Source organism: Electrona antarctica, assembly GCF_951216825.1.
Source record: "Electrona antarctica genome assembly, chromosome: 4".
Lineage (NCBI taxonomy): Eukaryota > Metazoa > Chordata > Actinopteri > Myctophiformes > Myctophidae > Electrona > Electrona antarctica.
This window is the reverse complement of record NC_136809.1, coordinates 42,534,287-42,560,800: the sequence shown is the minus strand read 5'-3', so window position 1 is coordinate 42,560,800 and position 26,514 is coordinate 42,534,287. Positions and strand designations below refer to the sequence as shown.

Here is a 26,514-nt window from a genome sequence, read left to right as displayed (position 1 = left end):
GCCTGTAGATGTACTGTAAGTCTTCAATATTGAAATAATATTTCTCTTTTCTCTGTGTGCAGCATGCGCGTGTGCGTGTGTGTGCGCCGTGCGTGCGTGCTTGAATGTGCATAATGCACGTGCATGTAAGATATAAGCTAAACAGTTCAATAACGGTGGGGTTAATAAATATGCCATGAACATCTAAGTGGCGACGAGGGAATGTGTGATGTATGCTTTAATAACTCTGTGATATCAATATTTTAATGAATACATAGTATTTTAAACGCTGGGGAGAATTTGTAACCCGGGTGAGGTCATTTGAGCACTCGAGCACTGCTGCTTACCAATGTCCATATTGGACTATTAATACCATGTATACATCCAAACAAAGGCTTTTTAACTTTTGTTTTGTTTTTAGAAGAGTGTCTTGAATTTGCTTCCCTCTTTTGTTGTTTTTAATTCAGTTTGATGCAGTTGAATGAAATTGGTTCAACCCAAGACCTGAGTCTGATTCAACAAATGTGGCTGCCTTCTAATTACGAGTTCTCACACTTTCAAGATTTTACAAAATGTTCATAAATAACAGATGAACAAGCTCGCAGCACGGCGCGCGCTGTGAGCTTGATCATCTGCTATCTTTTTTAATTGAAAATTGCCAAAATCAAAAATGACGCCGATGCTTTTCCCATTTTGAATGTGTCGAAATAATTTGCAGATAAGCTCCATCAAGTCTTAATTACTTTGTTGAAAGATTTTCTTTCCTCTCTTGTGGAAAGTGCTACTTTTCAAGAAATTCACTTAAAAAGTGTCCTATATTTATCCTCCCTCCCTCCCTCTCTCTCTCTCTCTCTCTCTCTCTCTCTCTCTCTCTCTCCCTCTCTCTCATTATGTGTATCTCCATGTGGACCCCCGTGGCTCTCGGTGGTGTCATCCTGTCTTAATTGGTGTTCTTATAACAATACAACTAGGGAACATTTTACACAAACATTTAAATAAAAGACAAAAAGAAACAATCGTCTCTGTCGGGTGGAAACCTCATGTGATCAAAACTGTTACTTTTCAGAATTGAAATGTTAAAGAATAGCAATCTTCAAGCTCACAATGTGTCACAAAGCGACACACAATGAGCTTGTATGTCGGCTGTTTTTGCAACTTTTGTGTGATGCTGTAGCATGATGAAGTAGGGTATTAACACCCCGAACGCCCAGGGTTATTTAATCCATTAAATCATAGCGCCCAGCGATTTATAGCAGCGGAGCACATTTAGCGACGCACCGGATGCTATCCCGGATGTGGCTGAAGTAGCTTGATGTAGCCAAAACACTCTCGATGCGATCGACAACAACGGGAGGTATGATTAATTCTAACGCGACTAGCGATGGGCCGTCTAACACATAATCTTTTCTAAGAATTGGACAGAATGATTTAGATCAAGAGTTATTCACGTTTTAAGATTTTCGATCTCGTCGGCTAAAATGGGGGGGGAACATTTTCGATGACGTCTCACCGGAAAATAACATCGAATGTTGCGCAACAGATGCTCCCAGCCTGTGGAGCGATGCGATCGGTTTTGATATCAATAATTTCCGTCCTTTAGATCAATCTCTGTCCTGAGCGCTGGGCGTTACTAATTGATTGAACGGATAACTCCGCCCTTGACGCTCAGGGTGTTAATTTACGAAAAAGAATGACAAAAATAAGGAGATGCATGGTTTCTGCATGACCGTAACGATACAAGTTCTGTTTCATGTGACTCACCATGCAGGTGAAATAGGGACACCACACACACACACTCACACTCACACTCACACTCACACTCACACTCACACTCACACACGCACACGCACACACACACGCGCAGGTGCAATTATAGGGTTTTGCCTTTTCAAAGATATTTAATTAAAAACCATAAAAGGTCACATTATTTCTCTCTGTCTCTCGACTTAATTTAATTCAAGCTACTTCAAAGCTGCTTCAATGGCTGTACAGCATTACAAGTAATATGTTAAACAATGACACAGAATCATTGATAATAAATGGAGTTCTCCACACGCCAACAGTCAACAATCATAACGTTGTGGCTGTCCTCGTATACCTCGTATCTCCAGATTTAAACTATTATCGTCTATGTTGGGTGGAAACGGTCACATTTCAGGATTCAAATTCACACCTGCCGAATCTGCTAAGTATGTAGTACGGTAGTATAGTATCAAGCTTAGGGCGTTAAAAACGGACAGCAACTAAATGTAAACGATGATTTATCATGGAGATTCATCATGAGATTCAGATCTGTTTTCTCATAGTGTACATGTCTTGAATTTCAAGTATGTCTCTGGTACAGTAGTGTCCGATGTTCGTGTGAGTGCGTGTGTGCATGCGTGCGCGTGTGTGTGTGTGTGTGTGTGTGTGTGAGTGCATGGTGGGTGTTTAACAGCTAAGGTTGCAGCGCTAAGAGGCTTAGAGATGCTCAACAGATTAAGTGCATTGTTGACACGTATAGTGAAGTAATCTTGTTAGAAAGACGCGTCTGTCTGTCTGTCTGTCTGTCTGTCTGTCTGTCTGTCTGTCTGTCTGTCTGTCTGTCTGTCTGTCTGTCTGTCTGTCTGACTGTCTGTCTGTCTGTCTGTCTGTTCCGCCCTCTGACAAACATTTATACCATTATGTTTTTTAAATGTAATTTTAATTGGTTTTGTGCCGATAGAGATACTCTGGAGATTCCAATCATCGTGACCCTTGTCACCACATTTCCACGCTAACGTTTAATTATACGACAAAACAAACACGAAGACCATAAATATTCATCATAAAACACATTCACAGTTGGAACGTTATTTTAATTCTCACGTTAGACAGTGTCTGTATTCATCACTGTCTTGTGTTATTGTTTAAAGCATGGAGTTGAGGTCACATATGTCAACACTGCACATTCCCTTTTTGTTCTAATTATCCTCAGTGGGGTTAACATAACTAAACTTGTTGCTGTCGGGCATGAAAAAACCTCTTATCTCCAAATACTAACTTTTTGTGTTTTTTCCCCCGTAACTTAACACCCTATTGATCACGCTACAGTGTCACACAAAAGCATCAACAGTAGCAAATCTGTTTTGAGCATGCCGATCTGGTACTTTTGCTATCTTTTAATTTGAGTTCTGAAAAGTAACAGTTTTCTACTTTTACTTTAGCTGTTTGAAGTATATGTTGATGCCAAAGCCTTTGTACTTTGACTAAGCAAACATTTGAATATACTTTTACTTGTGACAGAGTATTTCTATACTGTAGAATAGAGTACTGTTACGGTGTCTTTACAGGTCTCCCTAAAAACTCCCGGAACACTGCATAATAATAATAATAATAATAATGGACCCTGACGGGTCCATTTGGTTCCATTTGTACACTCTCAGAGTTAAATTAACATTTATTTTAAAATATAAATTGGGGTCTCAGAGATAGAAATGCAGTTAAATGGGGGTCCGTAGCCTAATTAAAGGGGTTGAGAATCACTGATAGAGCCATAACAATCTTCACTTATATGGGGGCCCCTGGCATATCGTGGTCCGCGGGCTAGTGTCAATTTGGGGGTCCTTGACATGAAAAAGGTGTGGTCAGGAAGGTCAACGTGGCATACTCGGTTATGGTTTTAATTATGCTCTCATGGATCTGCAGCCATCGTGCTATCCTCTGTCCTCCGTTTCTCACTCTCTCCATCGCGCTATCGTCTGTCCTCTGTTTCTCTCTCTCCATTCTACCTCTGAGGTCACTGGCTATCCGGTGTCTGCGCCCAACGGCAGCTGCATGGGCACCCTTGGGTACCGACACTAAGACAATGTGTTTGTGTGTGTGTGTGTGTGTGTGTGTGTGTGTGTGTGTGTGTGTGTGTGTGTGTGTGTTACCAAAATGTATATTCACAGACCATAGCAGATCTATAAGTGACCGTATAGATCTGCTACACAACTAAGAATGAGTCAAAATTTAGAGTTAAAAATGAGAAAATAATTGTATTTGAAGTAAGATTGTCACCGTGAACTTTTGATGTCCTCACAAGTATAGACACACACACACACACACACACACACACACACACACACACACACACACACACACACACACACACACACACACACACACACACACACACACACACACACACACACACACACACACACACACACACACACACACACACACACACACACACACACACACACACACACACACACACACAGGGGATGCAGCCAGACGTTTGGGGTGTACGGTTTCCTCTCCGGAGACCAAAACAAACGCCAGGAGATTTCTCTCACACTCGTTTAGTTTCCCGTTCACTCTCTCCTCCGCCATTCATCTATTCTTCCTCTCCTCTCTGTGATCCCCTTCCACTGTTCTGCCCTCTTCTCCTCTTCTCTATTCTCTCCTCTCTCCATTGTCCCGTCTCTTTCTACCTTCCCTCGGAGCCAGCAAAGGCTACGGGCTACAGAGACACCATGCTAGGTTACCGCGCTGGACGCATGCTAGAATGCACGTGCCCGATCGTTGGCAATGGTGGGCACTCGCTCTCACGCACGCATTATGGATCCCACCGCAGCTCTAGGATAGAACCCGCTGTGATTGGCCAGTAGTAGCTGTGATTGGCCAATCGTCTTCAACAAAGATGGCGAAAGCAAACATTCTTTGTTCGGTACTCATACAATAGTATGGTACAAAACACTGAAGTCCTTAAACCAGAAACCTAACCTCAGTAAAACTATACCTAAACCTAACCTTAACCCTAACCTCAGTAACCTCAATCAGACGGCTCTATCCTAGAGCTACGGTGGGATTCATAATCACGCCTCACGCACGCAAGGAAACATGCTCACCCATGCACACGCGTACGGGTGTGCAAACCTGCAGGATTAGTCAATCAAAAAAACTGAAACTAAACAATGTATATATAAATAGTTATATAAAAATAAATGAAAAAGTAGGTTCTGATATCTAACAGTGAGTCGCAGGTTCAAATCCTGCAACGTTATCTGGCCTGACTCTCTCACTCTAACCCTGACTCTCTCACTTTAACCCTGACTCTCTCACTCTAACCCTGACTCTCTCACTCTAACCCTGACTCTCTCACTCTAACCCTGACTCTCTCACTCTAACCCTGACAAAGTCAACTTAAAAACAAAAGTAAAATGTGTCAATTTCTAAGTCTAAAACTACTTACACTTAGCTACAATTAGCTAAAACTAAATAGAATACAAAAATAATAAAAACAAATTAATATTTCAAATGTATCATTCATTCTGGTGCACGGACACGCACGCACGCGCACACACACACACACACACACACACACACACACACACACACACACACACACACACACACACACACACACACACACACACACACACACACACACACACACACACACACACACACACACACACACACACACACGCTCCCCAAGATGCCCCCCCACCCCAATGGAAAAAGGAAAAAAGTCTGCATTAAATGTAAAATGATCTTTGTTTTATTATTCCCACACACACAGTTTAAGGTGAGGTAATCTAGAGGGAGGATAATAAGGATCATAAGACAATAGGGGTAAAGGTCCATGCAGGGTAGATGTATTGTCCTCCATTCACAGAGAAGCACAGGCCATCCAGCTGCTGTGTACACACACGCACACATGCACGCACGCACACGCACTCCTTTCACACTAAAGCACTGGCCCAAAGTAACTTAAGAACATTTACTCAAGTAGGCTATACTGCGCTTAATGCTTAAGCCTTTAAATACTCAGTCGTATGATGAAGACAAGAAGTGCGCACACAAGAAGTGCGCGTGCGCGTGCGCGTGCGCGTGCGCGTGCGCACACGCACACGCACACGCACACGCACACGCACACACACACACACACACACACACACACACACACACGCACGCACGCACACACACACACGCATACATGTACATAAATACATATAGGCTACTATACATCCAGCTGCAGAGTAGTAATTGAATTAAGGCTTATAAAAGTTGACGACTAGTCACTTTCAGAGCCGGTAGACGCGTGTCCCTGACGTACAGCTCATAATGACACTTAATAAAACAACATTAACTAACTTCATATAGGATCATAATGCACCGCGTCAGCATTTTAACCTTAATTACAGTGCAGCGTCGCTTAATGGAAACTGTGTGTGTGTGTGTGTGTGTGTGTGTGTGTGTGTGTGTGTGTGTGTGTGTTGGGGAAGAAATGTGTCTATCATATTGTTATTATGTTTGTCTTAATATCCGGGCTTCACTTTTGCTTTATGTTGTTCATCTTTTATCTTTCTGATATTATGTGATATTTTGCACGTTATAAGAGTCAATATGTCTTCAATAACTTTTTTTTTTTGTGGCTTTCGCCTTTATTTTATATTTTTTTTATGGAGGGACAGACAGTAGGCTGACAGGAAATGGGGAGAGAGATGGGGGGAAGACATGCAGTAAGTAAGGAGTCGAACCCACGGCACACTGCCAGACTGGATTACCAGCCAAGGTGCCTGGACCACTGAGCCATGGCCCAGGCCAATAACTATTGTTCTTGTACAGCTTGTCATTGTGACATTAAACTAGGCACTATGGTCTGCCAGTGGACCTTGGCTCTGCCTGTTGCGACCTTGTGTACTGCTGCTCATTGAGGTCTTGTACCTCACTGAGATCTCACCTGTATAAATAAAACTAAACACTAATATATGCATCACCACCCATACAGACAGAGCCCGTTCTGTCTGTCTAGACAGGGATCAACTCATTTTGCTTGTTCCGTTTCGGTCTGGAGAGAATCAACGGACACCGACATGGTCTGCTGTGCACCCAACAAATAATTCCCTCGGAAACCTAGGGGTGTCACAGTAGTAGGGCCTACACCCACAGACCTGTGAAATCTGATGAATACGGTAACTTTTATTCATGTACTTTCTTCGAAATACTTGTCTCTGGTGTTTTATTCTAGCTTGAGTCAAACTTCATTCCTTTATTAATGGTGAAAACTGCACCTGCCTGGGAGAGCTACAAAGAGAATAATGAATAGTCTCTCTCTCTCTCTCTCTCTCTCTCTCTCTCTGCTCCTCCGCTAAACTGTGATAATTAATTAGATTCATTAGTAGCATATCGCCGTTGTCGCCTTGTCGGGCAGAAACATCGTCTCTCCGTATAAGAGATTTCTCTGTAATTCAATGCCCTACTTGATCATAGATCACGAGTATGATCAAGTCAATGCACGTCACAGTGCGACACGTTGACACCGAAAGTGGTTAAGTGTGTGTGAGAAAAGTATTAACAAGACCTTGGAACTAAATAATAACTACATTGGATCCGTTGTAACAGAGTTCCCAGCTGACAGCGACGATATCCGTTTGTGTAAAGTTAATACATACAGGCTGAACATACAAAATCCTAGTGCGTTCACGTCTCAAAACCTCCATTATAATATACGTATGCACTTTTGTCCGTGTAGTACAGTATAGGTGAGAGCACATTATTGTGTGCTTGTGTGCGTGTGCATGTGTGTGTGTGTGTGAGCATGCGAGCACGTGAGGGTCATTTATCCAAGCTGTCTTGCAGGCTGGTGTTAAGATGAACGCTTGGCTGCAGAGAATGTGGGCCATCCATTTAACACTAAACACAAGAGCTAATAGTCAGGTGGCTCAGGGAAGACACGGCCAACAGGGACATGCATGCATGTATGCTCCACTGTCTAATGACCAGGAGGAGAGGAGAGGAGAGGAGAGGAGAGGAGAGGAGAGGAGAGGAGAGGAGAGGAGAGGAGAGGAGAGGAGAGGAGAGACTTGCCTTTGGGCTTGAGATTAAATTTCCCAGAGGGGAAATTTCTTAAATAAAAGACACGAGATACAATAGATACACAATACCACAGAGTGCGTGCGTGCGTGCGTGCGTGCGTGCGTGCGTGCGTGCGTGCGTGCGTGCGTGCGTGCGTGCGTGCGTGCGTGCGTGCGTGCGTGCGTGCGTGCGTGCGTGCGTGCGTGCGTGCGTGTTGAACCTATAAAGGAGGAAAGAAAACATCAAAGAAATCATGGAAGAGGTCAAAGAGAAAGCATGAACAGCAACAGAGGGTGAGCGACATGACTCACCAAAAGAAGTTGGCGCCCACCCCACGTGTGTGTGTGTGTGTGTGTGTGTGTGTGTGTGTGTGTGTGTGTGTGCGTGTGCACACGCGAGCACACGTTAAACCTAGAAAAGAGGAAAGAGAACTGCATAGAAACCAAGAAAACGTGGAGACAGAGATGGCGTCACCCTCCTACCGTTGTCGCTGTCCGACTTGTTCTCGTGCTCCGTGTCGGTGAGGGTCAGCGCCGAGTTGGAGCGGCTGGACAGACACGAGCTGCGTCCGGGCGACTTCCCCAGGCCGCCGCCGCCCCCGTGGCTGCCGCCCCGCCCCCACATGCGCATGGCGCGCTCCGGCGACATCACGGCCCCTCCCACCACGTCGCCGCCGTCCACCAGGTGGTGGTCCTGGTGGTTGTGGTGGCCCCCCGCCGTGCCCACCGAGTAGCCGCGGTGCGGCAGGCCCATGTCCTGGCAGAACGCCAGGCCGCGCCGGGCCGCCGGCTCACATATACCCAGCTGACGCAGGCTGAAGTTCTGACCTGATGGAGATGGACAGACGGACAGACAGACGGATGGACAGACAGACAGACAGACAGACAAGTGCGCATCAGCGCATGCGTGGTCAGAATAAATGTTATGTGCACCCCTGATTATGTTATTTTGCAGTGTGTGTGTGTGTGTGACTGTGTGTGTGTGTGTGTGTGTGTGTGTGTGTGTGTGCATGCGTGTATGTCTGTGTGCGTGTGTAGTGAATTTATGCAAATATGTGCATCCGTAAGTTTATGTGTGTGCGTGTGTGCGTGTGCGTGTGTGTGCGTGTGTGCGTGTGTGTGTGTGTGTGCGTGTGTGTGTGTGTGTGTGTGTGTGTATGTGTGTGTGTGTGTCTGTGTGTGCGAGCGAACGAGCGAGACAGTGATTGAGAGTGAAGCTACGTGGTCCGCATCCAACTAATACTCACTGCTTATAATAAGCAATAATTCATCAGTGTCTGACTCCCACGCAGATAAGAGCTATTAATACAGGGACATTAGGACATTATTAGGCTATTAGCAGCTAGCTTTGTGCCCTGAGCGTGCCAGCAAAAAATAAACCTTCCTGGGACTTTTAGACTAGAGACTTGGGATCCTTGAGGATTTTAACCATTTCGGTTCCTTAAAGGTTCCCTTTAACGATTCCTATAGTCGTTCCAAATGGACCGTTAAAGACTGTTAATCTGAGAGTGTACAAATGGAACCAAATGGGTCATCATAACTCCCATTGGGAACCACTGCCCTACAGGAGGATAGCCATCTATAGGGTTGGTCCAAAGAAGAGCTGTCGACGGGAGGGTCTGTGCGTGTGTGTCTGTGTTCCAACAAGGTGGACCGATTGGTAACAAACGTTACTGTTATTTTCCACTATTTCAACTACTTTTAGAAATAATTAACTTTAATGTCATAATAATGGAGTCACTTATTCATAGATCGAGCTGAAACCTATATAGCCCTGATGAGATCCACATGATAGATTTGTGTGATTGTTTATTTAATTTTATTCGCATTTATTTATGCTATTGTCGCATAATTATTATTATAATTATTATTATTGGTTGTTGATGTTGATGTAACTAAGTTAGGTTTCAAGTTGGGAGGGCAGTACTTGCGTGCTCTGCTTGCGCACAAGTAGGCCATTTATGGCCTTCTTGTGTGCATGGCGCAAGTTGGCAGCTCGATAGAGTGCATGTATTTATTTATGTATTTATTAACATGTATTTATTCATGTATTTAGTTCATTTTTGAGTGGCGCTAGCCACTTCAACATGAGGCTTTGTGTGTTCTCCCATAACATCATGTGGTAGCCACGTGAAGTCTATGGACTTTTTACTGTGACATTGTGGGTCACTATGTCATGATAAAAGGTGCCACTCACTTCACATGTGTGTGATTTTATTTTATGTTAGGCTATCTGAAGGCAATATTTCCATCAAAGACCTTCCTCAGGCATCTTGTGCCTAGGAAGGTCATTGAGAGAAATGTTAAAATGTTTGTTCTTTATTGAGCAAGTGAAGGGTATTCTCTTTTATCTTGTTGCATCTGCTCCACCATCTATTTTTTAGCCTGACAATTTTCCCCCACTCCATTATTCAGTCCGAAAGCTCTCTAAGTGAAGCCGTTTTCTGAGATGGGGTGTGTGGCCAAAGTGAGACTCTCTGGTGATTGGTTAACTTAATGCTGGATCATCCTAATTGGGCCGGTTTGATTTTCAACCAAGAAAAACGTTGACACCGTCTCCAGCCCCTGAATCGTGGCTAGCAATTCAGGGCCTGGAGCCAGGCTGGCTCTACATTATCCACCGCAACAATTTGGGAGTGTTTGTGAATGAATGATGCCCAGAAACAGTAACTCTGTGATTTATATTATGCTTTTTGAGGGGCACTATCCCCTCCAAAGTCTGGCTTTCGGAATTACAATATATGGCAGCCAAGTCTATGGACTTTCAATGATTGTTAGAGCACTAAACGTGAAGTCATGTGACAGCCAAGTCTATGGACTTTTAATGTTCGTTTACAGCACCTTAAACAAAATTACCAGGTGCCCCTCACTTCACACAAGTGTGATTTTTTTCTGTTGTAGCTTTTTTCCTTGTTTTCTGTGTTTCTTTGTTTCCAAGTGGGATATGCAAGGTTTTGTTTTTCTGTTGGTAGTCATGGCCGCTAGTTCCCACCTGATGTCGTGCGGGAGTCCCGACTTCCCCAGCCCGTACTGAATAACTGCTAGCTTGCATAACATCTTGAGACTGGGATTAAAGTCCAAGATGCACAGGTCAGACACCTCCGCCTCATCTTCATCCTCAACATTGTTTACATCCACAGGTGCGTATCTGTATCCTCCAAAGACCAAGAGACGACCTCCCACCATGCAACAGTAACTAACAGACATCCATGAACAGAGGATTTCCCCCTTGGGCTCCACTTCCTTCCAGGAGAAGGTCTCTGGGTTAAATCTCCACAGATCGTTGAAGGTCCGATCAAGACACATGTTGTAGCCGCCAATTATGTACAGCTCCCCATTGTAGGCAAAGGCTGAATGGCCCTTGCGTCCTTCTGGAAGGAGCTGGGCAGAAGGCGTGTTCAGCCAGAGGTTTGTCTCTGTGTCAAACACACTGATATCCTTGTAGTACTTGACCTTCCGGTCGCCTTGCCCCCCGAATACAAACATCTTTGTCCCGATGATGGTCGCAGAGTGACTTCTCGAAACATCCGGTGGAGTTCCTCTGGCTTTAATCAACGACCAGACCATTGTGGCGGTGTCCAGCTTGTAGACGTCATTAGTGCGTCCGGTTCGCCGGATGTATCCTCCAAAGATATACATGACCTTCCCCAAGACGCAGGCAGAGTGGTCACGCCTCGCCTCTGGAACAGTCCCAGAAACGTTGGGTTTAAACCACCTGTGGGAGTCAACATCAAACGCATAAAGCACGTTGCAGTACGGAATCCCTCCCCAGACGTAGATGCCGTTTTCTGTCAGCACTGATGTGTGACGGTCACGCATGCAGGGAACCTCAGGGGGGCGTTCTCCTCTTCCATCCGTCTGTGGGGGTAACTTTGTCCAGCGCAGTGACACCGTGTTGAAGACGCACACACCGATCTGACAGTTGGTGTAAGGTCCTGTGTAGCCTCCAAAGGTGTACACCTTGTGTCCGACGGCTACGGCAGCATGGTAACAGTCCTTCTCTGGTGTTCCTTTGAGATGAAGCACCCAGCGCAACATTATAGACACATGGAAATTGGTTTATCTTGTAGATAATGTAGGTTTCCTATCCTAATTGTATTAACTTATTATGTTTTGTTTTATTTTAACGTATTTCCTTCCGTTTAACTGAGTTCAAATATCCTTTCATAATGTGGTTATCTTGCTTAATGTTCTGTCTATAGCATGTATAATAATAATTTACTTGTGGTTAAATAAGCTCTAAGTATAATTTCACATTACTCTACTGTGACATGCTTCCGTGATAGCCTTGATTGGCTATCTGTTTCACTCTTTGAAAGACTGGAGTTTTATTATGCTAGTACATATATTGATGCTGTGGCACAAACCTCAAGCAAAGCTTGACCAACACACAAAGCCGATTGGTTTGTTGTTTGGGTTAGCCAATCAGGGAAGCCAATATCCGTATATGAAATGTTGAAAGATAGGCCAAAGAAAGTTTGGACTGATAATCCAAACATAAACACCATTGGGGCATTGGGGCAATTGAAAACAAACTCTTAATAAGATATTGGTTGAACTCGTTATTTCCCCTTGTTTTGTTTGTCTTGTTTTTGAGTGAATTGTCCACTAACGCGTCTCTTTAAAGAGGCTACTGTTTTACATTCAGTTTAAAGTGATTGCTAAGATTGAGTCTGATTATTTTAAGAGTATCACTTCCAATTAGGATAATGTTATCATTACAGTGGTTTAGTTGTTTCTGTTCTGATGAATTGCTATTAACATAACTATACCCCTTCTGTTGTATTTTGTTTAATTGTGTTTTTAGCCCGTGTAGAAGATTTATTATCACTTGGTATTTCACTTTAAAACACTGCTTTAAATGTCAACTCAGTCTTTTGTGTTTCACCCCAGACAGTTTTTAGAGGCTTAATAATTTGATATTCATTAGATCAGAATATACAGTATATCCCCTTTAAGTTAAAATAATAGCAATCAATCAAATAAATGACTATTTCCTCTTAATATGATTGTGGTAGCTTTTTGATACACGCAGCTGTTTATCAAGGTTCTTATAGTATTGCATTGGTCATTTGTTTATATTTTTAAGGGGGCGCTAGCTCCTGCTATCTACAGCTTTGAGGGTGCGTGTAAACTCAAACTTTGCCCTAAAACAACATTACCTGCCATTGATAATGAATGGCCAGTTTTGAGTGTTTGTCCCAACACAAACATTAAATGCCATTGATAATGAATGGGCAGTTTTGAGTACTATGGGTGTGATTTTTTATTTTATTGTTTATTATTCAAATTAATTTATGATTCGTTTGTGAAGTGGGTTAGCTTGTATTTTATTTTTTCCAAAGGCATTCGTTTTAGTTTTGTTTCTATTAATTGTATTTATTAATTGATTTAGCAAAACTATCAGATCTACACAATCACAATGCCGTGCCATGTTGAACATTTTCGACAGAGACAAAACTAAGGATATCTTCTCTATGATTTTTGGCTAGTTTTAGTTTCTTGTAAACACAAATAGTTAGTTTCAGTTAGTTAGCGTTTTTATGTAAATCCACATTTTATTTATTTTATTTCAGTAAATAAAAATTGCTATTTTTATTTAACTTGTCGTTATGCCATTAATTTTAGTTAACTATAAAAACCCTGGTGTTACATTGTTGTTTAGATGTGTTTCCACGCCAACCAGAGGGTGCTCAGTGGAATGCCATGCTCTATCACTTTACATTAGAGCGTGACGCTTCCTAAAGTATATGGCTTCTCAGAGTGGTGTCTGGGGACCAGCATAACGCTAACCCAACTTTAGTGTCAATGACAAAATAGGGCATACATTAAAAAAAAGATTGAAAAAGAGATACAAGGTTTCTGACTGATAGCAACGTTATACAGTAGCCCATTATTATTATTATTATTATTATTATTATTATTATTATTATTATTATTATTATTATTATTATTATTCGATTGATTGAATATGGATCTTTTGCAAAACAGATATTTTCGTCCTCCGTTTTAGAAAAAATCCCTGCCCATACGACAGAGATATCCGAGTCCACACACAAACGCAGAAACGCATTGAACACAGGATAAAATCACTGCAGTAGCAGGTTTCAATTGTAGGCTATATTATATTTGATTTTATATTTACACTTATGAGGTGCCAATCATCATATTTTTTAAGGAAGGAATAAGTACCGCATTTTAAAAGCCACCTAAATTGTGAGTGGAAGTGGAACATGTTTCTTTCATGTCTGTCAGCATGTCACAATGTGCGTAAATCTCCAAATCCCGACTCTTAAAAATGATAGACACTTTACTATTGCTCTGGCGACTTGGCAAGTCCTGCACAAAAAATAATAGCAGAGTCAGACCTATAGAAGTGTCCACAACCACTTGTGAGCTTGTAGAGTGGCTATATTTTCGAGTGTATAATAAACGTTATAATGTAGGCTAATAAAAGTTCACACGCGCACATTGTCGGCATGCAGGCACAGTGACAAATGCAGTCAAGCCCTTTATTACCTAAACAGGAGAGAGCCATATATGCGCACGGCGACCCACTGTATACTTTCTTCTCACCATTCACACCTCTCTCTCTCTCTGCACCCCCTCTCTATCTCCCCCTGACCATGAAATGGACAGCAAAATACAGCAGGAGAATATAGTTTCACATGGCTATGCACACACCACGCATAGACTTGTTATAGAATATAGTTTCACATGGCTATGCACACACCACGCATAGACTTGTTGTTGGAGGTTTAGCCTATACTGCAATGGCATTTGGCCTGGGTCCTTATTGGTACTGTATGTTAATATCCACAGTTTATCTGTAGCTAGTGGTCCGCAATTAACCTATTGTTCAAGCTTCACACTCGGCACCAATACAAATTAAATCACCAGTCCGCACTGGACTAGTAGGCTGATATATTTATTATTGGATGCAGCAGAGCAGAGCAGAGCCTTTGCTCGCTGCAGTTGATGCAACACATGATAAGTTTTAAAGTTGTTAACAGTGATATATAAACATGAACAATTGGATAGATATGTATATGTGTAGTTTCCATGCAGGCACAAGCTGCATTTCTCACCTAATTATAGTAAAAATGATATGCGCTAATAAGCGGTGACATCATCGTTTCTCAAAAGCTCCGTTTCGCATGACTACACAGATCCACTGATCCGGATATTTTAGAAAATCATTCGAAAACGCCGTTTGCGTGTGGCTGAAAGGCCCAAACGCACAACAAAAAATTGCGTTAGCAAAATATCCATATACGTGTAGCCAGCTGGGCCTTAAACTTCTGCAGATCTGCTAATTCTGATGCTTTTGAATTTGTATCCTGAAAAGTAACCGTTTTGGAGACATGAGGTTTCCACCCGACAGAGATGATTTTCATCATGAATGGGACAAAATCATTCACTAGGACTGAGTCAGCTTTGAAAAGGGAGACCGGAACATTATTGGCCTACATTAAAAAAAAAAAAATTAGACAAACAAATTGTCACCGCAAATCTCTCCATCTTTCATCAGAACAAAAGAGAGAAAGAAAGGGGAGGGAGGGGGAATCACAATGCCGTCCCCTTTAATTAACAATGGGAGATAACGAGTGGTGCTGTTCAATTAAAAGTTATATTAATTTTAAATGAGCTCCAATTAGGCGCACGTTGAAAACCAAGGCGATAAGATAATTGACTTACTTGGATTTTTCCCTTTCTAAAATATTAGCATTGTGTTAATTGGAGCTGAAAAAACAATGGGGAAAATACTTCATAATTAAGTGGGCCTTCTGTTTTAATGCTCAGCCTTTGTCGTCCATTTTTCTTGAATAAATCAAAAATGATTGTGCTTTTTTCCGACACACATACATCTACTCCCTTCCGTCTGTCTGTCTGTCTGTCTGTCTGTCTGTCTGTCTGTCTGTCTGTCTGTCTGTCTGTCTGTCTGTCTGTCTGTCTGTCTGTCTGTCTGCCTGCCTGCCTGCCTGCCCGCCCACCCCTCCGACACGGAATGTAAATGTCTCAATGGAAGAGTATATGGATACAACCTCCAACCACTACACATGCACTACAGTAGTAGTCATAATGTATTACCAGACTCTACCCTACTGATTGTTTTAACATACCGGTAACCTTTTATGCACCAACATAAGTTTAAGTAAGAAACAGAACTTTACTGTATAAGTTCAGTTCGTTTTCTTTAATAATATAATTAATAATATATTGACTTGAATATGAATAGGAACTCAAGCCAGACAAAATCTACCGTGCAGGATTTGTGGGTGTCTATCCCCTTTTCCTAGGAGATGGAAGGCTGAGGTGTAACGCAACATCTACCATCAGCTCCCAGTACTTACAACACCTACCATCAGCTCCCAGTACTTACAACACCTACCATGAGCTCCCAGTGCTTACAACACCTACCACCAGCTCCCAGTACTTACAACACCTACCATCATCTCCCAGTACTTACAACACCTACCATCATCTCCCAGTACTTACAACACCTACCATCAGCTCCCAGTACTTACACCACCTACCATCAGCTCCCAGTACTTACAACACCTACCATCAGCTCCCAGTACGTACACCACCTACCATCAGCTCCCAGTACTTGCACCACCTACCATCAGCTCCCAGTAGTTACACCACCTACCATCAGCTCCCAGTACTTACAACACCTACCATCATCTCCCAGTACTTACAACACCTACCATCAGCTCCCAGTACTTACAACACCTACCATCAGCTCCCAGTACTTACAACACCTACCATCATCTCCCAGTACTTACAACACCTACCATCATCTCCCAGTACTTACAACACCTACCATCATCTCCCAGTACTTACAACACCTACCATCAGCTCCCAGTACTTACAACACCTACCATCATCTCCCAGTACTTACAACACCTACCATCAGCTCCCAGTACTTACACCACCTACCATGAGCTCTCAGTACTTACAACACCTACCATCAGCTCCCAGTACTTACAACACCTACCATCATCCCCCAGTACTTACAACACCTACCATCAGCTCCCAGTACTTACAACACCTACCATCAGCTCCCAGTTACAACCTACAGTAACACAATCCTTGCTACACATAATTATGCTGAGTTGACGGTGCCCGCCGGAATCGAACCCATGACCTTGTGATCCACAGTTGAGTGCTCTACCGAGCAAACCAGGACCGTTCATTTCAAATCTGTCCCCAGATTCCAGCTTTGAAAGAAACTTTTTCTTTTCTTTTCAATGGTTTTCTTTAAATAATCTATATTGTCTCTGTCGGGTGGAAACCTCATATGTCCATAAACGTATTACTTTTCGTGATTCAAATTCATAAATAGCGAAAGTAGCAAATTGACAAGCTAGCTTGAAATGTGGCACATCCCAGCTTGCAGATCTGCTACTTTTGATGTTTTGTGTGACACTGTAGTACTGTATGATCAAGTAGGGCGTACATTTACAAAAAAAACACAACATTTTAGAACATGGAGCTGCCCAACAGCAACAAAATAACATATTGTCTTTGTATTTGCAGGCAGTGTGAAGTGGAATTGAAGCTTATATTGTCAGAATTCCCTCACAAGTTTGGTTCCTAATCCCATACAGTGACAGCTCACTCACGCTGTACAGCCCAAGTGGAATAAATCTGCGTTGATATCAGTGTCTCTCACAGTCTGCAAGAGATCAGAACCGATGAGCCCCATCCAAAATATGACATATTCCGCCCACTGCACACATAAAGCCTTATGCATAGTCAGCGGTTCTGCACTTGAATACAATTCTGATATATGTTTCACTTTACTTGAGTATTTCCTGCCATATGATGCATGGAGCATAAATTCTGGTCTTCAACCAGCCAGAATGTTCAAATGTCTCCCCGCCTTTTTATGTGCCCTTCATTGGCTACCGGTTGCTGCCTGCACCCAGTAGCAAATACATTTGTTGGTCTACAAGACGACCAAGAGTATGGTACCAACATACCTTCAAGACATGATTCAACTCTCCTACAACCCTTTAAAACACTGTGGACAATGCTTCCCACGTCCAAGACTCTTCTCACTTCCTTAAAACATCCCAGAATATATTCCCTTCCCTAAAACTCCCTGGACTATATATGCTCCACACGTCCCAGACTCGTCTCCCTCATGGCTCCAAAACTGACGAATAAACTCCCCACTGCAGTCGGAACTGTGTGCAGACTCACTGCGGTAATGCAACTAATAAGTATGCCAACCGCCATAAAACTCCACAAAGAAGGAGACTCACTACCAATTTTCCACCACTTCAGAGTCAGACTCCATCTCAAACGCCCCATTGCAACTTTTCAGGAATAGAAAGCCTGTAGCTTGGATTCCCCATCAATGATGTCACTGGTGGACGGGTTTCTGAACTGCCCACAGCCCTCCTATGAACACAGACAGACAGTAGGAAAAAAATGGTGCCATTTTATCATGATTATTAGTGAGGACCTAGTATATGAAGATAGGTTGAAAAGTGGTGAAGTGGTCATTAAGCTCGGAACACAAAGTGAGCTTGTAGATCTCCAACTTTTTATGCTTTTGGATTTGAATCCTGAAAAGTTCTGAACATATGAGGTCTCCACCTGACAGAGATAATATATAAATGACCTTCAGGGTTTTTGTGGAGGAGCCAGAACAAGCAACTGGGGGAGAATATTTCTCTTCTCATCTTCCCATGTTGGAAACTTTGGCTTTTTTTCTTGTGTGGTGTGAGCATGCCGCTCGCACGCACGCACGCACGCACGCACGCACGCACGCACGCACGCACACACACACACACACACACACACACACACACACACACACAGTTGAGCTCTTTAAACTGGTTCCTACTTATGAGCTCTAGGGCCCAACTCTAGTCTGATATACATTATATGGAAATGAAACTAATTATCAAAGAAAATTAGCTTCTTGATTATTTGATTAATTGAAAAAGTAATCAATATAATTGCTAAGAATATAGCCAAGAGTAGCAGCCTTAAATGCACTCGTTGCTGTAAAGTTCAGAATGTTCAAAATAAGAATGAAACAAATACAGAATACATTTTAACGTGTGAATCGTGTGGGGAGAATAAAACAATGAATCATGAACCGTAGCTATACTGCCTTTAGAAGTTCATTCAAGACCATTTGAAGATGGCTTTGGGCCCTGTAATAAAACACTGATAATTATACAATTCTACACAATTATCTGAATTGATTACAACTTATTAATGCATATCATTCTTATCTTTAAAGACTATTATGGTGATTACAGCTCAGTGAATTAGATTACGCTCATTTCAGATAAGAGGCCGCAAGCAAACTATTATAGCATTTAAATATTAAGTATAATTATTGTGTTTCTTAATAGGAAGTGTTAAGTGTAATTATAACTGACCATTGCTTCGGGGGAAAGAGAGAGAGAGAGACAGAATGGATTAGAAAGAGCTTGTTTACTCCCTATGCAGTTGGTTGGTTCATCATAAAGTGTGTAGACATTGGTGGAAGAAGCAATAAGACTTTATTTACTTAAGTTGCACTTTTTTGTAACTTTTTTTTATGAATAAAATGATCAAATCTGTATGGTATAGTATGTAAATATAATTACAATTGGGATGGATGTATTTTGTCTCCCTGCTCTTCTATCGAGACATTTAGATCGTGTCAAAGGTCATGTCTAACCTAGACATGAATCCAACACGACACTACACGTCTTTGAAGCTATGAAATCTATTGAAAGGCTAATCTGCAACATAAGCTAAGGGGTCCTTGGCCTGGAAAGCGTTGAAGACCCCTGGATGAAAGATCTAACTCAATTCCAGGAAGTGCAGAAAAGCAGATACGACAGTGCAAGTATGTAAACAACATGCAGAGCTAGAGCTCCATTACAAACATACTGGACTGCACTTAAAGAATAAGATAGTCTAGCTTTAGATGTTTGTCTTTGAAGATCTGGTCTTGGACAACTCACTATCTGAATCCTGCAGTGTGTGTGTGTGTGTGTGTGTGTGTGTGTGTGTGTGTGTGTGTGTGTGTGTGTGTGTGCGCGCGCAGTGCATGCACTGATAGGACAGACTAGAGTCAACATAGTCAGTGGTGAGTCAGTCAGTGAGTGCTGTTTGGAGGCGAGCTTCTGATGGTACACTTATCTTGTTTATTGTGCGCATGCACGCACGCACGCACGCACGCACGCACGCGCGCACGCACGCGCGCACGCGCGCTCGCAGACACAGACACACACACACACGGAATCATTTGAGGTAAACAGGACAGAAGTTCAGTACAGTACACCCATGTGAACTGAGCGATGCAACTCTACTTTTATACTGTACTGTACTCTCTGCATATACTGTAAGTGCTTAACTGTAGGCTATAGGCCTACGTGTAGCTGGTGTCCTTCTGGGTGAGACAGAGAGAACTCTCTCATAAAGATTGTGAAAGCCCTCCTCCCTAGCCTCTGACCCCAATCAGCATCAGCTGCAGGGGTCAATGGGTCATGCTCAGACAGACATACTCACACTCAGTCACTATTGGCAGCACTCAAACGCAAGACCTCAGCGTGCGTGCATGTGTGTGTGTGTGCATGTGTGTGTTCGTTCATGTGTGCGTGCGTGCGTGCGTGCGTGCGTGCGTGCGTGCGTGCGTGCGTGCGTGCGTGCATGCGTTCGGTCATGTGTGTGTGTGCGTGTGTGTGCTAACTCACCATGTCTGGTATAGTTCTCCTGTTCACGGTGCACCATGTCCTTATGTCCTCTGGTTGTCCCGTACAGTAGCCTAGCAACAACAACAGTCAAACCATAAGTACACAGTGCTGGAAAAAGTACTCAGATTTGTATTTATTTATTTTAAGTAGGTAAAAGTTCCAACTGTACGGCTGTTCTACTGTTGATGGATGATGGGTCTTTGGTTTACCCATCATGCTAGGTGACGATTTCTACGCATTTGATATATTACCATGTGTTAATATTGTTCTTGTTTACTGTAAATCGCTCTGGATTAACAGCGTCTACTAAATGCCTAAATTCTAATAGCCTATAAATTATCTGTCGCAAGTACAAGGCCTGTATTCCACATTTTAGTTGATTAAATGTACGACGTTACTGGCATCACATGTACACGTGTAAAACTATTCATTCTGAATAGTCCATTTCAGAATTAGTTTTTCATCAAAAAAATTGGGCTTAAGTGTTCAATGTATGCTTGCTTTTTATGACATGAATTATTTTAGTTTTAGGATTCATGTATTTAGATTGATATACTGTAGCTTTATTGATATAGCACTATTGTACAGTATGCTGTCTCTAGAAGAAACATGCAGTCATATATATATATATAATTTACTTTTTTTCTGAAGCTGCTTGCAGAAGGAAACAAGACAAATAAAGCAATCTTGAACAGCTACCATCATTTAGTTGTCACTAGTGTTCAGTTTCGGTCTCAAAGTTATTTGTGGTTTAGTGATCCTCCATTTGACGTCTGCTGGCAGACAGAACTAGCATGTCTGATGACTTAAATATGGTGCTTATCCAACTGACAAGGAGACAAACAACAGAACTGTTGTTTATGGATTTCCAACAGCTATTTGAGCCAAGCCACAGCTGAGCCAACATGAGCTCAAAGTGGTGTTATTAATGGCTCTAAAGTGGTGTTATTACAGCAAAGCATGTTGGCTTTGCTAGCCTAGTCTGACATCTTGTCTTGTTACTGTTCATGTTGACCACGTTGTCTGAGCCTAAAATGGTTGGTTTCGTGTTAATCAGATTAACCCTGGTCCCCTAATTAAAAAAAGCGGGAAAATATATTATATAATACTATTTTTTTTATTTTTCAAAAGGTTATATTTAAAACATTTCAAGATCTTCTAGTTCTTTCAAAGTTTTCCTTTGTTATGGTTTCAAAATTGTTATAAATGCTCAAAAATGGCACAAATCTACTGGCTAATATTTTATTTTATAAAAAATGTTTTTAAAAAAAATGAAAAGATCTGTATTCTGGGGAAAACATCCGCAGACAACACAATAGCAGATCTGCTGTTATTTAGCAAAGATACAGTTTAAGAAAACAAAAATGTCACTAGTATCTGCTGCAGGTTATGGTGGACAGGTGAAGTGTAGAGTGGACTGACTCTGACCTGGTCTGGTCCTGGTGCTGGTCAAAGGCCTTCAGGGTTTCACTGGACGAATAGGACTTCTGGGTGGGCACCCGAGGCCCCGGGGGGCCCAGACCGCAGTCCTCACTGTCCCCTGAGGAACCTGACAGAGACAGACTAACTGGTCAACCTAAAACAATGTCCCCTGATTTCCAGAGAGAGACAATAAGAGACAGCCTTTCCCACTTTACATATAAAGACATAGACTGCCTTTCCCACTTTACCCTAAAGACAGATATGAGACTGCCTTTCCCGCTTTACCTTTATAGCCCAGTGTTCAATTATATTTCTCATGATTTCATATTTATTATTTTCTGATTATCATATGTATTCTACTCATTACCAGTATTTTATGTTGCAGTAGGCCTATAATCACCATTACCTTTTGCTATAGTCACATGGTCAGCACCAAACAATTTGAATGCTATACATACATGTATGCTACTGTAGCTATAGGCTAGGTGTGTATTCATTCAGGGAGTTTGTTTTCACAATCTGACCAATAATTTTACACATTTGAAGACATTGCCAATTAGGTCTACTTCAGGTTACAAATAGCACACAGACAACAGTTGGTTGAAACATGTGTCCAAAACGAATTGCTAAACGCAAAGCAAAGCAAAGTTACTATATTTACCCAGGGTAACTGGACTAAGCATCAGATACTTGTTTACAGCCAGGCCCTGCTCATAGAACATTTCATGGTAGTGGTTCAATGCCTTGCTCAAGGGCACTTCAGCGGTGGTAATTTTAACGTGCCGGTCCGGGGATACGAACTGGCGACCTTCCGGTATCAAGACCGCTCCGCAAACCGTTCGGCCACCGCTGCCACATATACTGTTACTCAGGGCTCCTTTTATATGGAGGGAATGTAATTGGAACATATACCACTGAGTTAGCATTATACTTGAAACGGTATTTTGTCCATACAGAGTGATGTTGTTAAAACCTGTAGAATACTTTACCTTGTGTATGGTGATAATTTACTAGATTGCTTTCTTTGTTTATGCCACTTGAATTTAACCCTAGAACACTAAACCCAGGTGATTTTCACCTGGATAATTCTATTTTTGTAATTTTCATAATGTTGCTGATGTCTGTTTGCAGCAGCAGCAGTAGTAAAGGGTTTTTCAGTACCTTCATGATGCTCAGTGACATCATAAAAGGTAGGTTTGTTTCCCTGCCCACATCCCTGTTTTTGAGGTATATATATAGGTTTAATGTTTGTGTTTAGTTCAATGTTTGTTTTAAAAACGCCATTGACAATGAAGGGAAAATGTATGTCATCTTGTCCCTAACACAAACATTAAATGCCATTAACAATAAAGAGAATGTAATGTTTGTTTTGACACCGTTTGTTTTACATCATCATTACATCACCTAATCATAGCAACATAAGTTAGACTTTAATATATTAGCGCCCCTCACTTCACACAGGTGTTATTTATTTTTATAGGCAGGTGTTCGGGTGAATTCCACCCGGGCTTAGTGATAGCTAGACTCTAGCTATCTGCTAGAGTGATAGAGAAACATCCTTTTTCTTATTTTTGAGTGGTGCAACCACTCCAAGGAACAGCAATGTCAGTGTTCAAGTTTGTGTGTGACTATGTGACCAGTACCAATGAGCACCAAAAGTGGCGCTGTTGTGCCAGAAACAGAGAGAGAGAGATCGTGTTAGAACCAATAGGAACTGAAATTGGAACGATACAGAGAAGAAATTGGAACGATATAAATTGGAACGATACAGAGAAGAAATTGGAACGATACAAATTGAAACGATACATAGGAACTGAAATTGGAACGATACAAATTGGAACGATACAGAGAAGAAATTGGAACGATACAGAGAAGAAATTGGAACGATACAAATTGGAACGATACAGAGAACCAATAGAGGGGAGTTGCACCACTCAGTTCACACGGGTGTGATTTTTTCCCCCCCCACTGGACCATTAAAGGGACAAAAAAAAATAGTGACCGCTACATTTAGAACACTTTCCTGGGGTCTTTATGTGTGTAATATGTGGATTTAGATGTTTTGGATTTTAGCAGTGTCCATGATGTCATGGACACATCCATGACATCATGGACACTGGGCTCACTTACTTCCTAGACCTAGTCTACATGTTGTGTCAGTAAGACAGCCCTCCCTAAATCTTCTAAACGTCATTAACTCACACACACACACACACACACACACACACACACACACACACACACACACACACACACACACACACACACACACACACACACACACACACACACACACACACCTTATTATTATTACCATTATTATAATTTTATTTTTCAAAAAGGTGAAGTGTCCCTTTAACATGTTGTTTTTATTTATGCTCCCCTATGATAGATAGCCCTCATACAAAAGATTGGCTCTTCAAGCCATTCTACAAGTTCACACTGAGCTACAAGCGCACAGCCTATCTACAAGTTCACACTGAGCTACAAGCGCACAGCCTATCTACAAGTTCACACTGAGCTACAAGCGCACAGCCTATCTACAAGTTCACACTGAGCTACAAGCTCACATCCTATCTACAAGTTCACACTGAGCTACAAGCTCACAGCCTATCTACAAGTTCACACTGAGCTACAAGCTCACAGCCTATCTACAAGTTCACACTGAGCTACAAGCTCACAGCCTATCTACAAGTTCACACTGAGCTACAAGTTCACAGGCTATCTACAAGTTACACTGAGCTACAAGCTCACAGCCTATCTACAAGTTCACACTGAGCTACAAGTTCACAGCCTATCTACAAGTTCAGAACACGTGATGCAACCCGTTGTGAGCTTGTAGATTGCATGGCTATTTTTACTACTTTTCTGTAGCGCTCGTGTGATGAAGTAGGGCATTCATTCATGAAAGAAAACATAAAAACATTTAATTATGGAAGTTTCTGGCCGACATGTGTCTGGTGAATGCCTAAATTATAAACGGTACATTTAATTATAAATTGTACATTGCCTGTCTGGGCACGTTTGATAGCCTTTTTTGTTTATTCAAAATTCTGGGTGGTCTGAGAATCCAACTTCCAACTTTTAACGAGGATTTTCACACTCTCATCTCAAAATACATCTGTGGGAAAAACGAAATGACTCACACTTTTGGACATCTGCCCACATTTAGTTTTAATTAAATTATGGGGAAAAAGTTTGGATTCGTGGGGGTCAATTTGAACTGTTTTATTTTAGTTCAGTAGATAACAGTCCTTTGTTTGCGTCTTCTTTAATCAGACTGAGAACTTTGAAACAGCTGTTCTCCGTATTGTCCTGGAGAACAAGACCAGTAATTAATTGGAACAAAGGATGTTTTGTCTTGAATGATCTGTGAGACCAGAACGCTATCCCAGAAGTCAGTGCACGTGAAAAGGTGGAGCATTGAACTGAAGGTGAGAAAAATGGTCCTTTTTGTGTGTGTGTGTGTGTGCGTGTGTGTGTGTGTGTGTGTGTGAGAGAGCGAGAGAGTGGTGTAACCTCGCGTCACCAGACTTTCCACCACGGAGGAAAGCCTGGTATTCGATCTAAACCGATCTGGTTTAGGGGGAAAAACAGTGGTCCTGTTTGATGTCTCGTTGTTTTTGTTCCCCAAATCAATGTGTTTATTATTTAGTTGTGCTACGAGTTAGAACAAAAGATGAATAGCAAACGATTATACCAAATGAAACGAAACGATTATACCAATTTAAACCAATTTTAAACCAGGGCAATCATTTTGGAGGTGCAGGGCACTGGAGGTTGAGTCAGACACCCGAAAATGGTATTTATCCCAGGCTATATCCGGTGTGGTGCACAGAAAATAGCTTGTAGACTCTATTCTCGGTGCATGACACCAGCGTGTCTCTTTTTATTTGAACTTGACAAGACAGAAATGGCAATGGATTGTTCTTGAAATGATACTGCATGGTTGTATGAAAGACAGACTTTGCATCTGTTTTACTGAGTGTAGAGGGTTTAAATGAATGAATGAATGAATGAATGAATGAATGAATGATCAATTGATTGATCAATTGATCAATCAATCAATGTATGGATGAAGGATTTGTATACCAGTGTAGGGTCGGTCCTTGTCTATTAATGAATGAATGAATTAACAAACAAATGAAAGAACAAACAAACGAACGAACGAACGAACGAACGAACGAAGAGTTGGTCCTTGTCAATGAATGAATGAATGAATGAATGAATGAGGGGCAGACGTGTTTACCAGTGTAGGGTCGGTCTTTGTCTCTGCGGCTCTTGGTCAGCGAACAGTATGGTCGTCTCTCCTTCACTTCCATAGTGCTGCTGCTGCTGCTACGCTGAGCGTTATCAAACATGCAGGCATGCTGCTAACACAGACAGACAGACAGACAGACAGACAGACAGACAGACAGACAGACAGACAGACAGACAGACAGACAGACAGACAGACAGGAGGGGGGGCTGAAGGAAGGATGGATAGTTATGAAAGAAGAGTGGGAGAGGATGGTCGGATTCAGCACCTGCAGAGAGAGAGAGAGAGAGAGAGAGAGAGAGAGAGAGAGAGGTTGTTAGGACATTGAGCAGCA

The 26,514-nt window shown here is 42.1% G+C and overlaps 1 protein-coding gene across 1 annotated transcript in view; it reads right to left on the bottom strand.

The window, feature by feature from the left end:
* Positions 1–26,291, bottom strand: part of tenm3 (teneurin transmembrane protein 3) — a 411,418-nt gene extending 385,127 nt beyond the window's left edge. The window contains exons 1-4 of the mRNA XM_079498542.1: positions 26,172–26,291; positions 21,929–22,049; positions 20,501–20,571; positions 8,271–8,615 (exon numbers count right to left, since the gene is read on the bottom strand). Of these exons, the coding sequence (XP_079354668.1) occupies positions 8,271–8,615; positions 20,501–20,571; positions 21,929–22,049; positions 26,172–26,283 (649 nt within the window). The 5' untranslated portion in view covers positions 26,284–26,291. The remainder of the gene's footprint in view (positions 1–8,270; positions 8,616–20,500; positions 20,572–21,928; positions 22,050–26,171) is intronic.
* Between the last annotated feature and the right edge of the window lie 223 nt (positions 26,292–26,514).